We start from the raw sequence: 15,600 nt of genomic DNA on the forward strand, positions 1-15,600 counted from the left end.
CAGCTAAAACGTTATTGCATCTATTTTCCGACGTTTCGGTGTATATTTCACCTTCTTCAGGGATTTCTATGATTTTGATGAAAATTGAAATTAGTTGTTAACAAATATTCTTAATAATTTTAGGCTTATTGTTGTGTTTAACTTACAGAGGCTACGTTTTGTTGTGTATGTGTGTGTCCTGTCTGACATAACGTTGTCAAATAACAATGGCGTCTCACTACGGCTAATTATGAATTTGAAAATACATTAATTACAACATTATTAGTTTTCAAACTACACTCACTTCATACGTCTCATTATTTTTGCACTGCACTGTAGTTTTGAAATATTTCTTGTGGTATTTGAGCTTTATCCACCTACACTCGCGATAAAAGCTTCTCTGGATTTATCGCCCGCGCACTAGTGATGGCGTATCTATCTGTTGAATATTTGTTAACAACTAATTTCAATTTTCATCAAAATCATAGAAATCCCTGAAGAAGGTGAAATATACACCGAAACGTCGGAAAATAGATGCAATAACGTTTTAGCTGCTTTATAAGACTGAAAGAGCCGATAATAGTCAAACAAAATTGAGCACAACAGTCGAAAGCATTCTTTCAAATTTATTAATTTCAATATTCTAATATACAATATGATTATTTGAACAATATGGGACGTATCTAGATTAAGCATATGCGGTATTTCGAAAAATTTCGTTTCAGGTGGTTCGAAACGAAATTCCGTGGAATTTCTCGGAATTTGAGAATGGCGAAATCTGTTTTCTAGATTTCTTTTCGTTTCGTTAAATTACAAAAAATTCTCTTTAAAAAAGTAGCTTTTACCGAAATTTAACGGAATTTCGAAGCAAATCGAAACTTCTACCTTATTTTATACTATCAAAAATGATGAAGCTGTTTTCAAAATTTTATATTATGCAAATTTGTTATTAATGCCTACTACATAACCTCATTCTGAGTCGACTAATACGTATGTATTAAGTTTTCTTCTATAAAACGACTGAAGACGTTTTATAGAAGAAAACTTAATACGTATTTGTTTGAGTTTTATTAGAAATGTTTAACAAAACAGAAAAGTATCTTTAACTAAATTTTTGGGATATCCTATTTTTAACAAAGGTGATCCGACTCAATATTTAAGAAGTCGGGCTTAGAGTGTTTTAGGGTGGTCGGTATTGGACATTTTTGACAAATACCGGTATTCGGTATTTGGTGGAGTCAATACCGGTAATACCGGTAAAATACCGGTATTTGTGAAAATTTCAGAAATATTGAAAAAAAAATGGTTTGGACTTTTGGGTGGTAAACAATATTTGTTGACAAACTTCAAATTTTAAAAATCATTGCTTGTTGAGGACCTCCGAGGTAGGCAAAGTGAAACTTACGTGAACATAACATACTGAGTGATGCATCTCCCAATCCGCCGCTGATTTGGTTGGAAATGTTTCTAGCTACTGTAATTTCCCTCTCCGGTTCAACGGAAGTTGGACGAATGGTGTCAAGAGCGTCGAAAATCAGTGTCAAGTACTTGCTTTTAATCCCTTCCGATTCATTGTAGAAGAATTCTTTACGGATTGCTTGCAAGAATCCTTGTGTCGCAAGTGTTTTGCTCTGATGCAATCTCTTCACGAGCTGCAGTCTCTTGAACGTTCGCATCTGTAATGATTAGACGCTTCAAGATCTCGTTTCTGATCAATTCACTGCAGGATAATTCAAAAAAGCAAAAAGATCGGCGACTTTGAACGTTGCTCTTGGCTTCGTTCTTTGAGAGCATCGAATAAGTTGGCGGCAATTTCTGTGGCTTGATTTGATAATTACTCCAACATAAAAAAGAGCGCCTCGATGTTTTCATATAGAGTGCAGAACTCACTGCAGAGTAGTTCGACAGCAGCTTGAACAGGTTTGAGGGCTTGAGTTATTCCACCTATCGCCAAAAAATCATCATCACTGAAATTGAATTTGGATTGAAACTTCAAACCAATCAGAGTTTTTTTGAACGGATCCCTTCAACTCATAGAACCGTTTGAGCATGGAAAAAATTCTCGACGATGTAAACAATGTTCATTGAAGAAAAAAGTCATTGGCAATTAGACAGATGACTAAGACAAATAAGCAACATGTATAATTAATGACGATGTGATCGATTTTTGCAGTAGATTTATTCAAGCGCGAACGCAATTGTTGTGTTTGTTGCACGATGAGTCTTTAGCTGATATATGTAAATGTAGGTAAAAACTACTCAAGATTTTTTATATTGGCAGCACAATTTGAAATACCGAAAATACCGGTATTTTCCGTCTCTAATACCGGTATTTTCGGTACTTAAAATTGGCTGGTAAAACCGGTATTTCTGGTTTCGGTACTCCCGCTTAGACCACCCTTGTTAATGTAATCAGATATACACGCTCCACGATGAATTCCTTTGAAAGCGCTACAAATGCTGGTGTATTGCCTTATCGCCAATAGCATATACAGTAAAACCTCCATGAGTCGATATTGAAGGGACCATCGACTCATGGAAATATCGAGATGTGGAATAGAAAATTCTTGGAAAGCTGTTTGAAGGAACCATCATAGCAACCCAAAAAATATTTTTTACTATGGCATAATTTGCTTCCATGAGTCGATATCGAGTCATAGAACATCGACTCATGGAGGTTTGACTGTAAACGGAAACGCGACAATTTATCACACCCTATTTCTTTATTTACTATTACTCTATTGGACGCAAAACAGTTATTTGACTTTAAAAAAATAATATCAGAATTGCGTACTTTATGTAAAACCATTTCAATAAAAATTCCGCGGAAAAAAAATAAAATTTCTTTCGTTTCGTGAAATTTTTAATTGAATGAAAGTAAATCTATGTTTCGTTTCGAATCAACATAGACATTTTAAATTTTGTTTCGTTTCGTTAAGTGTGTTGTCGCATACCCTTAATCTAGATTTTGGGAAACACTTTAAAAAAAGGTGTATTGAAATATGACTATAGACTTGTATATACAATTTATCAATTCAAATATATTACTGTTATATTCATACAAAATATGATTATTTGAAGAAACATGAGCGTAGCGGAATGGGAAGGACTAGAGAAGGGGTGTTCTATATATGTAATCTTAATTTCATAAATCTATTATTTTCTCTAGAACAAGTCAACAAACTTATCGCTTCATGAACTTTCTCATGGAAGTTCGTTTCCTCTCTTTTTCTTCCATGTAATTACTTGATCGCTTGAAACGGGCTTGGTAGTCATATGGCTACTGCTTCTGCCTCATACGCAGGAAGGTCGTGGGTTCAATCCCAGGTCCGTTCCATTCTCCTACTTTGTATCTTTCTCTATATTTCTCATGTTCTAGCAATCGCTAGAACTTGAAATGGTCTTCCATACCGTTTCCATTTTTATCCCCATACCTTCAACTTCACATCTGTTGGTGCATCAGAGGTAGCAAAAGACCAAATAGGACAACAAGTTAGTAAGACTTTATAATGGAATTAATGTATTTATGGACAAGCAAATTGTTATACAAAATATCTTTTTGAGCGATTTGGATATCCGATCTGCTCGTGAGAACGATGGCCCAATCTTGATTTAGACCCACGACCACATATTTGAGCATGAGCATGAGATGACCGTACAATTCGTAGTTGCTACTCCGTGATTGACCAGAACTAGCGGAATTGCTCAGGGAACCAACAGATGGGACTTGGGATAAGAACTCCATCCTCAATGTGCACGTTCCGAAAGCTCAACTTTTAATGGGTCAATAACGGCGCCGGCCGTTGTTAGGAATGTTAGTGTAACAACCGTTGTTTTAGAGACCGACGAATCGTCTGCATCTCTACGGTTGTTACGGGAAGGAGTATTGTAAGTAGGGAAAGGAAGTGTTATTACTTAGATCAGGATTCACCTTGGTAAGTGATGTAATCCAAGTAACTAGCATGTTAATGTTGACGCGAGAACAAAGTATAGATCTGTTACAACGTATTTTGTTGTGTTTTTATTCACCCAACGTAAGGGCAGACAATCAATCGCTCCGGTAGCGCTGTACTGTCCGCGATAATCAGCTATCGTGATTGTTTTATATTCATCCAACGCGAGGAAAAATTATCAATATCTTAGCGATAATTAAATCTATACTAGAACAATTATTTCACGAAACTCGAACAATTTTTCATTTCGAACGTCAGAAAATTTGCCTTTCGGACCTCGGACGGTTTTTACATATTAACACGAACCATTTGCATTTCAGTAGGGTTAAGGCAGGCATTTTCGTCTTATCGTCATAGTCTCAAATATCAATAAAATAGAAGCTTTTTTGCCAAATTCATCCGTACCCAATCGTAAGCTTAGGCGAAACGTTCTGCTATAGTGGAACTCTAGCAAAATGACGTTGCTTTCATTGATTTTTTAGCCCCTATGACGATGGACGGAAATACCTGCCGTGTCCCTACTTGAATATATTGATCTCGGAGTACGAACGAATCGCGGTCTTCTCGAAACGCGGAGAACACTTATAGAAACATAGATAATTTGTACCTCGCAACTCGGATTGCAGTCTTTCAATCCCACAAAAAAAATTACACGAAATTCAATATACAGGATCATCTCGAAGAATGAGAGGCAAATGTGGCTGTCATCTGCATTCATATAAATATCAAACTCGTCAAAAAATATATGTATGAATTATAGAGACCTCCACATTTTCGCGTTCGTTCCTCGTTAGACAATCGGAAACAGTTGCAACACCGTATGATATCAGGGATGCCAGGTGATATTTTCGAATGTCTTCAAAGTCGAGTAAAAATGTCTTCAAATGTCATCAACATTGAAATTCATCAGCGAAAAATAGAACGAAATTTTCTTTGAGCCAAGATCTTTCTAAAATTTCCAATTTAGCCATAATCGTTACACATAGATAAGCAGGGTGATTTATTACGATCCCCTACACTGAAAAAAAAAGGTTCCACACAGAAGACACTAAAGTATTCTCCTTTGACTATAAACTACTCAATTATGACTCCTAAATACGACCTTTTGTGGGATAACGGTTTCACGCACAAAAAGGTACAAATATTATGTGTTACTATGTTTCACAAATGATTCATTTATATGAATAGCAGAGGGAAAAATGTGTGAAAATTTTGCTTTTATGCAACTAATCATACTACCCCAGTGGGCAGTCCCACACCCCGGAAAAAAGCACATATGTCTCCGAAAGAGCACACTTTCAGTCTTCCGTCCATAATAATTATGTTGAAATGAAGAAATGGAGAGGGTTTCAAAATGGGCCATATCCAGTATTCTATAAGAAAATCAACTAAAAAACAGGGTCTGGGTCATTTGGCATGAAGTCATTTGGCATAACGCCATTTGGCATAAGGTCATTTGGCATAATGGTCATTTGGCATAACGGACATTTGGCATAATTTTGAACTGTGAAAGCGAAAGGGATATTTCATATAATGTTCAGCGTAGTTAAAGTAGGTCGAGGCTGTTTACGATAAATTTAGACTGATGGTAGACATTATCCGGAAGAACGAAATAACAAAACGGAAGAATTACTTCCGAGAGAGGGATCACATCCATCATTGCCTTATTCCGGCCACATGCCTACTTTCAAAGTAGGGATTACATCCACCATTGCTTCAATCCGGGCATGCGCCTTAAGACCGGATCAAATTCACCATTGCCTTAATCCGGGCAAGCGCCTAACTTTAAAAACTCAAGCAACACACTTGTCGTAGACGAGTTACTAAATCCAATCAAGTCATATGATATATAATATGAGTTATTGCAACCAAATCAATCTGAATTGAGCTTTTAGAGGAAGATATCACATCTACCATTGATTTATTCGCGACAAGCGCCTACTTTTAAAGAAGGAGTCGCATCTACCATTGCCATAATCCGGGCAGGGCCTACTTTTAAAGAAGGGATCACATCCACCATTGCATTGCCACAATTCAGGCCAACACCTACTTTTAAAGAAAAGATTGCTTCAATTCGGACAAGCGCATACTTCTAAAGAACAAATCAAATCCTCCATTGCCATAATCAGAGCAAGCGCCTATTTTTAAAGAAGGGATTACATCCACCATTGCCTCAATCCGGGCAAGCACCTTCTTTTAAAGAAGGAATCACATCCACCATTGTCATAATCCGGGCAAGAGCCTACGTTTAAAGAAGGGATCACATCCTCCATTTCCATAATCCATGCAAGCGCCTACTTTTAAAGAAGGGATTACTTCCACCATTGACTCAATCCGGGCAAGCGCCTTCATTTAAAGAAGGAATCACATCCACCATTACCATAATCCGGACAAGCGCCTACTTTTAAAGAAGGGATCACATCATCCATTGCCATAATCCATGCAAGCCTTTAAAGCCAGGCTTTAAACTTTTAAAGAAGGCATCGCATCCACCATGACCTTAATCTGGGCAAGCGCCTACTTTTAAAGAAGAGATCATATTCTCCATTGCCATAATCCGGGCAAGCACCTACTTTTAAAGAAGGGATCACATCCTTCATTGCCCTAATACGGCCACAGGCCTACTTTTAAAGAGCGGATTACATCCACCACTGCTCTAATCCGGGCATGCGCCTACTTTTGCATTGCATTGCAAATGCATTCTTTCCACGAGAGGATAATGTCTTTTTAATGTTGTTATCGACGGGTGTTATGTTTACTATTCCGGGGTTTTTCCCGCACCACTTAATCACCATTTAGCGAACGCAAAGAAAAATTATGCCAAATGTCCGTTATGCCAAAAGACCCTCACTTTTGACGTTGGTTACAATTATGCCAAATGTCCGTTATGCCAAATGACCGTTATGCCAAATGACCTTTATGCCAAATGACCTTATGCCAAATGGCGTTATGCCAAATGACTTTATGCCAAATGGCCCGCTCCCTAAAAAACAAATTAAATAAAAGTAATCACTTAGCTGGTAAATGCCAGTTCTCGGAGAGCAGTGCAGTGGGTAGAACTTGTGGATCCGTTGTTGATTATAATGGAGATCCACCGTCGTACTTTGTCATGCCCCATCCTTTCCTTCGTGATATTCTTCGTTTTTGTACGTTTTCGTTATCTAGGATCTAGCATGAAACTCTCATTCTTGATCCACATCGTCGTCGGGTCTCTTGATAAACGTCACACCAATCCATTGGTTCATTGCATTTCACCTGAACTCTACGATACATGATATCGGATGTCAAAACTTTTGCTCTTTTAAAAATTTATGAAAAAAAAACGACAGCACAGCAAAAAAACACATCCAATGCCTCCGACTACTATGTTCAAACTCTTTAGACCCACGACCACATATTTTATCACAAACTTCTACCATCAATATGCAATATGCATATTGCATATGGGCCACGCGCAATTAACCTATTTAAAAATAATGAAAAATACCTAGCACATATTAATTTTGGTCCATTATTTTGAATAACCATATGACCATGGTGATTGACCCGCCCCTTCGACCAAAAACCCCTCCCTGTTTTTGGAGATTTTAAAAACATGCTATTTTCATATATCGATATTTTAGCCCCCGATAAAGCTACAAGAAACTTTAATACCAGTTTTCCGCTTGAAATTTGATGAAGTTTTTAGAAAAAAAAAAACTTTAAATACTGAGCAGTGTTGCCAACTATATTATTTTTCTCACAAAATAATAAAAAAGCATTTTTCTCAAAATATGTATATTGTTTTCTTCGATTTCTCAACGGATTCGAGCTTAACAGACTTTTTCCAGTCGGAAACACTTATCGATACAAAGTAAAATGCGCTGTTGCTGAGATATGGCAGCTTTAGTAAATCTTATTTGGGTCATTCCGCGTCAAGTGACCGAGAAAAAGTGAAAACATGCAGGTGAATACTATGAATTCCAACCAAATCAGGTTTATTTACTTACTTTGGGCCCACATTTCGAAAAAGCATTTGATCCGACCGTTTGAGCCGCCCCTCCGGCCAAACACTCCTCCCTGTTTTTGAAGATTTTTAAAAACATGCCATTTTCAATAATCGATATCTCCGCCCCTAATAAAGCTACAAAAAACATCAGTACCAGTTTTCCGCTTGAAATTTTGTGAAGATTTTACAAACAATACTTCAGATGCAAAGCAGTGTTGCCAACTACATTATTTTTCTCATATATACACAACCAAGATTATAAACCATTGATTATGCACCATGATTGTGCTGTGTGCCGTGCCGATGTTTTTTCATTAGTGTTCTGCAAAATACAGCAGCGTGTGTGTTTAAGTGTAATTTGGTCTATATTTTGGGCGTATTTTTTTTTCATTCAAGGTCAATAACGGTGTCACGTTGAATTGAAACTCATAGCATCCACATCTAATACACAGGCCTGGAAGCGGGTCACTTTTAAGTGACTTGGTAACTTATAAATTGGTATACAGTCATGCAAGCAGGAGACCTGTCGATTTAGAGTTTTTTTTTTAAACTCAAACTTCATGCAGTAGGGGAAGGTGGGAAGACTTGATTCCTTGGGAGACTTGATTGTCCACTTGATTGATTACCAAGAACTAAACTGACCATGATCGCATATTTGTAACACTCGAATTTTTGTTCATTTTGTAAAAAGCCTTTGAATCGTTCAGAATGCTCAATTTAATGGATCTAATCCCACATATTTATTGAGTAGATATCATAGAAAGGCGATCAAGTCTCCCCAATTTTGAAGATTGCATGCGCTGTCGAATTCCATAGCAAAAATTGTTTATGAATACGCACAACAAGTCGGAAAAACAACGTATTTTGAAGTAAAAATATTTAAAAATTCAGAGAGCATGGTCCTCATTACAAGCAGGAGGTCGAGCTAATCCAATGATCGTAATTTTCACTTATTCTCACGAGAAGAGAATGCTCATTCACGCAGATATTCGCCGAGAAATAATTTTCAGGAAAGCAAACAGGTGTTAAGAGTGATAACCACATTTCGATCACTTCCAGTGGCGTAAAAATTTGATTTGCATGCAGACTACTCATGGTTTTGAGTTGTCCTGCTTTTTACTGATATTGAGTAAAATTTCCGTGGGGTTAGAAGAGAGGGCAATAATTTTACTTGGTCACTGAGTAGATAAAAGTTACCGAGTACGATTTTAATTTTTCTTCTGAGCTCGTTTCAAGAGAAAAGAGTGGTGAGTGATAGATGTTTTCCGCCACAAATTACGAAAAAAATACTCTTCTTCGACCCAAAAACGCTTGATTTCGTCTCGTCGAACTTGCAATTTAAATTGGAAGTCACTATTTGGTCACTTTTTCTGCAACTGAAAGTCACTATTTGGTCTCTTTTTTCGTCAGCTTTGGTCACTAAAGTCACTATTTTGAGTGGCTTCGGTCGCTACCATCCCTGAATACAGGATGAGGAGTGGAAAATTAATTTGACACTCATTTCAACAAGAGACTGATAATATTTTGTATCTCCATGCTTGACATTGGAAAGGTAATTTGGATTAGTTGGGAAGGTAATGTATAGGAAGTCGCGTTGGGTAGCGGCGAAATAGTTCATTGTACGACACTGGTTTAAAGATACCAAAACTAACACCGTGATTCACTCAAACGTGTACTCGCACACTCCACACAATGCTCGCCGTGTTTCTGCACATTATGGAGGATCGCGCTTCTTTTGACATACGCAGGAACGTGTTACAAGTGCATGATCTAACGAATACCTACTAATTATTCAGCTTCACCGTACCGAGCTCTGATTAAAATCATACAATGCTCGCCCGGTGGCTGCTGCATGCTCACCGTAGATTATTCAAATAACTGCCCATGAAAAAAAGAAGGAGAAATCTCTCTCTTTGCATGCGACCTTTTGTTCCTTCGACTTTTTGTCCCTTCGGCCTCTTGTCCCTTTGACGTTTTGTCCCGTCGAACTTTTGCCCATTCGACCTTTTGTCCCTTCGATCTTTTGTCTCTTCGACCTTTTGTCTGTCTACCTTTTGTCCTTCGACCTTTTGTTGTTCGACCTTCTGTCCAAAAGCCGTTTGGGTGCATATAACAAGGATTGCAGAATTCATAAGAGGCGCTTCAAATTCCATTGTTTTTCTTGCAACGCGTAATAGCCAGTTGACAAGCTTTATCTCTAGATAAATATTATATTGATGTTAGAGTTCACACTTCTGTTTTTCATTTACAATAACATCACGTGATTATGTTTGTTATCTGTTATGTGGCTATGAGGATATTGTAATCTTTTCTATACAATCATGATTCGCATCGTAATATTTTTATTCAAACTTCCAGATATATTTTAGAATTCCATCCGCCAAACACTGTTCCGGATTCCACGTTATTAGTTATTCACTTTCGTCGGTAATTCCTTGATTACATGATTACACAAGACCGACGCAGGATACTGTCCCATTGTTTCCTATTGGAAATTGGCCAGGTCGGACTATGCGATCGAAAGTTATGGCCAAAATACAAATGTATACGGAAAAATCGCGTAAAAAATGTCACTCATTTTTCAGGCACTTATCTTCAACCGATTTGCTCGCAAATTGGACTATGTATTACCTTAGAAATTATGGCCAGAATATTTTTTTGCCTTTCTTGTGCAACAAAGTTGTACCGAAAGGCTATAATTTCACTCCGAAAACGAACTATCGGACGCTTCCACACTGATACACTTCCCTCCCTCTTCATACAGAAGTTTTGCAGAAGGAAGGTTATGAGATTTAGGGGAACGGTTCGGCACTTCATACCATAGCTCCTATCAAGTTGAAAACCGAAATTAGGTCTCGCGACAATCGCATTTTCTCACATTTCTTCTCACTCGCGATGCAGTTGCGACATCCGGGAATGGGACAAAATACGATTTTCGGTTATCACATCTATTTTCAAGCACACACATTTTACGAAGGTCGAGAAAGGCACTATTGATTAATCTGTTTTTTTTTTAATATTATAAAGTTTCCACGAAAAAAATCAATAAAGAGCAATAAAAAAATGAAAATTTTCAAAAAGAAATAGGTATATGGAAATTTCGTATTTTTTCCCGTGGAACATTTTGATTTCTTTATCAAAAATCTTTTATAATTACAATTTTTGCTTTTAAAAGTGCTTAAATATCTTTTTGTGGAAAATTCTCAGTTGTTTTTGGAAATTTTACATTATTTGTGGAAATTTTATAGTTATTTATTGCTCGTACCCTGGTTTCTTTATTGGCATATTTTTAATCTTTTATGGAAAATTTCTGATTCTTCATGGATTTTTTTTTGCTGCCCATTCGGAACACCTGGAACAATTAACGCCTCAACGCAATACAATAAATGAGCAAAATTCTGTGCAAAACAGTTCCTCCTCAACGCGAACCACTTAACATTGTAATCATCCATATTGTTGTCTCATCAATTCGAAGCTGCTGTCGTATCTTCATGAAAATCATTGAATAAGCAAACCAAGCTTGTTGGCAGACTTTGTTGGGGAAATACCGACCTGGCGCACAAAAACTCTTCACAGAAGTAGGTAGTCGCCGCGCCGTCGCCGACAATAATTTGCGAAGGAGATGTCCTCCTCATAAATTTGCGATGCCGCCCCAAACGATAAAGGTACCGCGCGCGCGGTTTGATAACGTTGACGGCGAATCCGAAAGTGGGAGGAGGAAGTCTCGCAGGTGGATTCGATCCTGTCGCTGTTCATCGTGACAGTCGGAGCCTTTATTTTCTTGTTTTTTGAGCGGGAGAGCTATCTGCCCACGCAATGCAAGCTCGCTGAGAGTGAGTTACCAATCGGCGATAGCAGCGCGAACCACCTGTTGGAGGGGGTAACTCAGCACAAGAGCTTGATAATCGATGGTAAAAGGGGGTTGTTAGATGGACGCAGATGTATGGCGAAAGATGTTTCTGCTAAACGGACGGGCGCAGGGTGGAAAAATAAAAACAGAGAAAAGAGCGTACTTGGGAACGTTGATGGGGATATATGGGTACATATATACATGGGGGCTGATAGCAGTGAAAAAGAGAAAAATGAGACTTGAGAGAGATTTCTATACGAACAGGTGAAGCTTGAAGGAGAGCCATACTCTTGAGTTAGAATTCCTGGAGTTTGCCCAGCGTGCGCAGCTGTCGAACGGAAATTAAGACGCTTAAATAATTACCATCCCGTCAGGGAACATTTCAGTAGGGGTTAGAATTCAGTTGCGTTCGGGTCGTGATACGTCCCAAGCGCCAATAGTGGGGCTTAGTGCATATAAGGAAGCAAAATGGGGTGTTCGGATATATCGGGAAGATATTGCCAGTGTTTTATCATCTAAGTAAATTAGAAGAAAAGTTGTGAGTGTTTGAAAACTAGTGTGGTAGGACTCCAAAGACGTTGCCATTAAAAGTTACGTGAACATCATTAGCACTAATCGATTAGCCGAACTCTGTGTGTCGTACTACCCGAAGAAGTACGACGAACTTAACAAATATTTTATTTAATATAGATAGTCACGCATTACGACATCGATTGAAAAGAGTTATGTACTAATTCTTTCGAAGCACCAGTTAAAAGATAGTTACCGAAGCAAGAGAAAGCATCCGACTATTAAAAAAGTTGAAGAATACAGTTTAAAATTCGAAAGGATTGGAATTCTAAACAATCCTTAACGTCGTTCGTTGATTTTTCATAACCTTCAACCGTTGAAGAAGATCACTCGTCAATAGTTCTTTGTCCAAATAGTTCCATATTGGAATGGAAGTAGTTGCTGGCGTAAGGATTGCAATTCCGTATATACTGAAGGTGAACGAAGCACTGCTTGGAACCTCGGAATACGAGCGCGACTTCAATTACCTGTGCGGTCGACAACCGGTGGCAGTGGCAGCAGACACGCTGGAGCAAGTTAGTCCAGAAGTGGCAAAAGCATAGACCGTGCAACAAATGAGAAGCGTAATAGTCGTGAAAGCCCAAGTGCCCTAAACAGGTCCTGCTAGTGATAGATTCCGCTTCTTAGTAAAGCGATCTTTTCTGCTAAAAATCAGATTAAGCAAACGCATTGGGTCAAAACCACCAACGCCAAATTCCGCCGGATCGCGCCAATCACTTCCATTGAGTCCAGAGGACATCGGAAGGCATCGTAGTTCGCAGGACGAACAGTACACAGATCTCTATAGCTCGTGCCAGCACAGTAGTACTAGTAGTAATTAACGTCGAGGGCAAACAGGTTAAGAATGAATCAGAAGATCGATCCAGTGCACGACAAGGAACAGCCACCGCCACCAGTGGTTGTTCCGACGGATCTTCTCTACAGCTTAGATCTCAACGGTTCCCAAGATGAAAACGTCGTACGTCGTAACGGTAGCATTGATAATAATAGCAACAACAACAACTCTAATATTAGTGTAAACAACAATAACAACAGGAACTCACTCGGTGCTAACAGTTTTAAGTCTGACGACCTGAAGATCGACGTCCGAGGAGTACCGGAGTTCTACCGAACGGATGACGATAATTATAGGCCATTTACCATCTACGGCAATCATCACGGTGAGTTTAGTATGTTATGCATCAATTTCTTTATCTTTTTATTTTATTTATTTTGCTCGAAAAAAAAACATGTATATCTACTTTGCTACAAAAATGCTTTCAATGTCCTCTCGAGGCTAGCGTAGTGCCGTAGAATGTTGCATCTTTCATATCACACTGCTGGTAGCAAGTACGAACACCTACAACACCCACAAGTCACACTTATCGCTGAATGTTTGCTCATGTAGTGCTTTAATGCCTTCCGGTTACATGGACAAGCGAAAACAAACACTGATTGATTATGATAAAACTAATCGTCGCGAATTAGGTACTGCCTGCCTGAAAGCGTCCCGGAGTATGTTCAATGCAACCAGCAGGCCAACGAACGGCATCCAAATCAAGATCGGGACGCCGGGTGAACAATATGTCAACTTGTGTGACACCCGGTGAGAAACTGTGTCTATTTTACGCGTTCGGTAGCTTTCCGCTTGCCAAGATAATTACAATTTGACAACAAAGAGATGCTACAGTATATGTTTGTAAATCAGTGTATGGCGCGGGTCAGATTGTGACTCGCCAGATGTTTATCATAATCATACCCTTAATTTAACAATGCATGGTAAACAATGTGTACTATTGTTGATCATGCAATCGCAGTTTCTCCTCTAAACTGCAACTGCCAATTCCTAACCGCAAGAAAATTACTTCAAACGATCTTAATGCAGAAGTGACATAACTCCTATTCTTCACATTGCCTTCACTCGGTATCGAATCGAACGATTCGCAAAGCGCATCGAGAGGTTTTAGTGATCCACGTGATTGGACCCTTTCTTATCGTACCTCTTGGCCGACTCTTACGCGCGGGTAGCTATCTGAACAGCGCCAACCTCTCAATCAGCTGGAGACACATTGCCGGACTAATTGATAATAATAGAGGCGAATAATGACACTCGACTGCGAGATAGCGGTGCACGTCAAAATTCGCGAAAAGGGAACTCCTTTATAGATTGAATGCAATTGAATATAAACTGGGGAAAATAATGTTCTTGACGCTTGATTTATTGATAAATGTGTCAAAAGTTTCAATAATGTATGGCTTTGTAATTTTATTTTTTTCCGAAAGCATATTTCATATTTCTAGTCCACATTCACATTGAAATTTTTTGTACCAAAGCATCAATCGATGAAACATGTTGTTTTTCCTTCGTCCATTATGTACATTAGGATATTTTTATAGTGTCTTGGAATCAGTGTTGAAAAAAAGAGCGGTCCATTTAGCAAATTGTCATATGACATAACGCTTTTTGACATAAGTTCATTTGGCATAAAGACCATTTTAGCATAACGGTCATTTGGCATAACGGACATTTGGCAAAATTGTGAACAGCACCAAAAGAGAGGGTAGTTTGGCGAAGCAGACATATTTTTTGTAATCCCTTATTGAGCCCTAGGAATTCTGGAGACTTCCAAGCCTCTTGGGAGGAGGCTTCTGAGCACCTTGAAAATACGTTTCAACTTCTTGAAAGAAGACTTCCGAACCTCTTGAAAAGAGTCTTCCAAGCCTCGCGAAAGGAGGCTTTTTTTTGTTTCTTTATTAAGGAGACTTTCAGCCCGAGGCTAACTCGTCTCCGGCGAAAGAAGGCTTCCGAGCCTCTTGAAAGGAGACTTCCTAGTTTCTTGAAAGAAGGCTTTCGAGTCTCTTAAAAAGGCTTCCGAGCCTCTTGAAAGGAGGCTTCCGAGCCTCTTGAAAGGAGGCTTCCGAGCCTCTTGAAAGGAGGCTTCCGAGCCTCTTGAAAGGAGGCTTCCAAGCCTCTTGAAAGGAGGCTTCCAGGCCTCTTGAAAGGAGGCTTCCGAGCCTCTTGAAAGGAGGCTTCCAGGCCTCTTGAAGGAGGCTTCTGAGGCCTCTTGAAAGGAGGCTTCCAGGCCTCTTGAAAGGAGGCTCTGAGCCTCTTGAAGGAGGCTTCCTGGCCTCTTGAAAGGAGGCTTCCTGGCCTCTTGAAAGGAGGCTTCCTGGCCTCTTGAAAGGAGGCTTCCTGGCCTCTTGAAAGGAGGCTTCCTGGCCTCTTGAAAGGAGGCTTCCAGAGCCTCTTGAAGGAGGCTTCCAGGCCTCTTGAAAGGAGG

The 15,600-nt window shown here is 39.1% G+C and overlaps 1 protein-coding gene across 9 annotated transcripts in view; it reads left to right on the top strand.

The window, feature by feature from the left end:
• The window catches only part of LOC134205632 (solute carrier family 41 member 1), a 282,172-nt gene that overhangs the window by 165,656 nt on the left and 100,916 nt on the right, over nt 1-15,600 (top strand). For 7 of the 9 annotated variants that reach the window (XM_062681057.1, XM_062681053.1, XM_062681060.1 and 4 more), the window contains exon 2: nt 12,461-13,500. The exons of 1 other annotated variant lie outside the window; for it this stretch is intronic. In XM_062681057.1, the coding sequence (XP_062537041.1) occupies nt 13,185-13,500 (316 nt within the window). In that variant the 5' untranslated portion in view covers nt 12,461-13,184. The remainder of the gene's footprint in view (nt 1-12,460; nt 13,501-15,600) is intronic. One more of the 9 variants, XM_062681054.1, reaches the window with a different exon arrangement.

This window comes from Armigeres subalbatus, chromosome 1, assembly GCF_024139115.2.
Source record: "Armigeres subalbatus isolate Guangzhou_Male chromosome 1, GZ_Asu_2, whole genome shotgun sequence".
Classification (NCBI taxonomy): Eukaryota; Metazoa; Arthropoda; class Insecta; order Diptera; family Culicidae; genus Armigeres; species Armigeres subalbatus.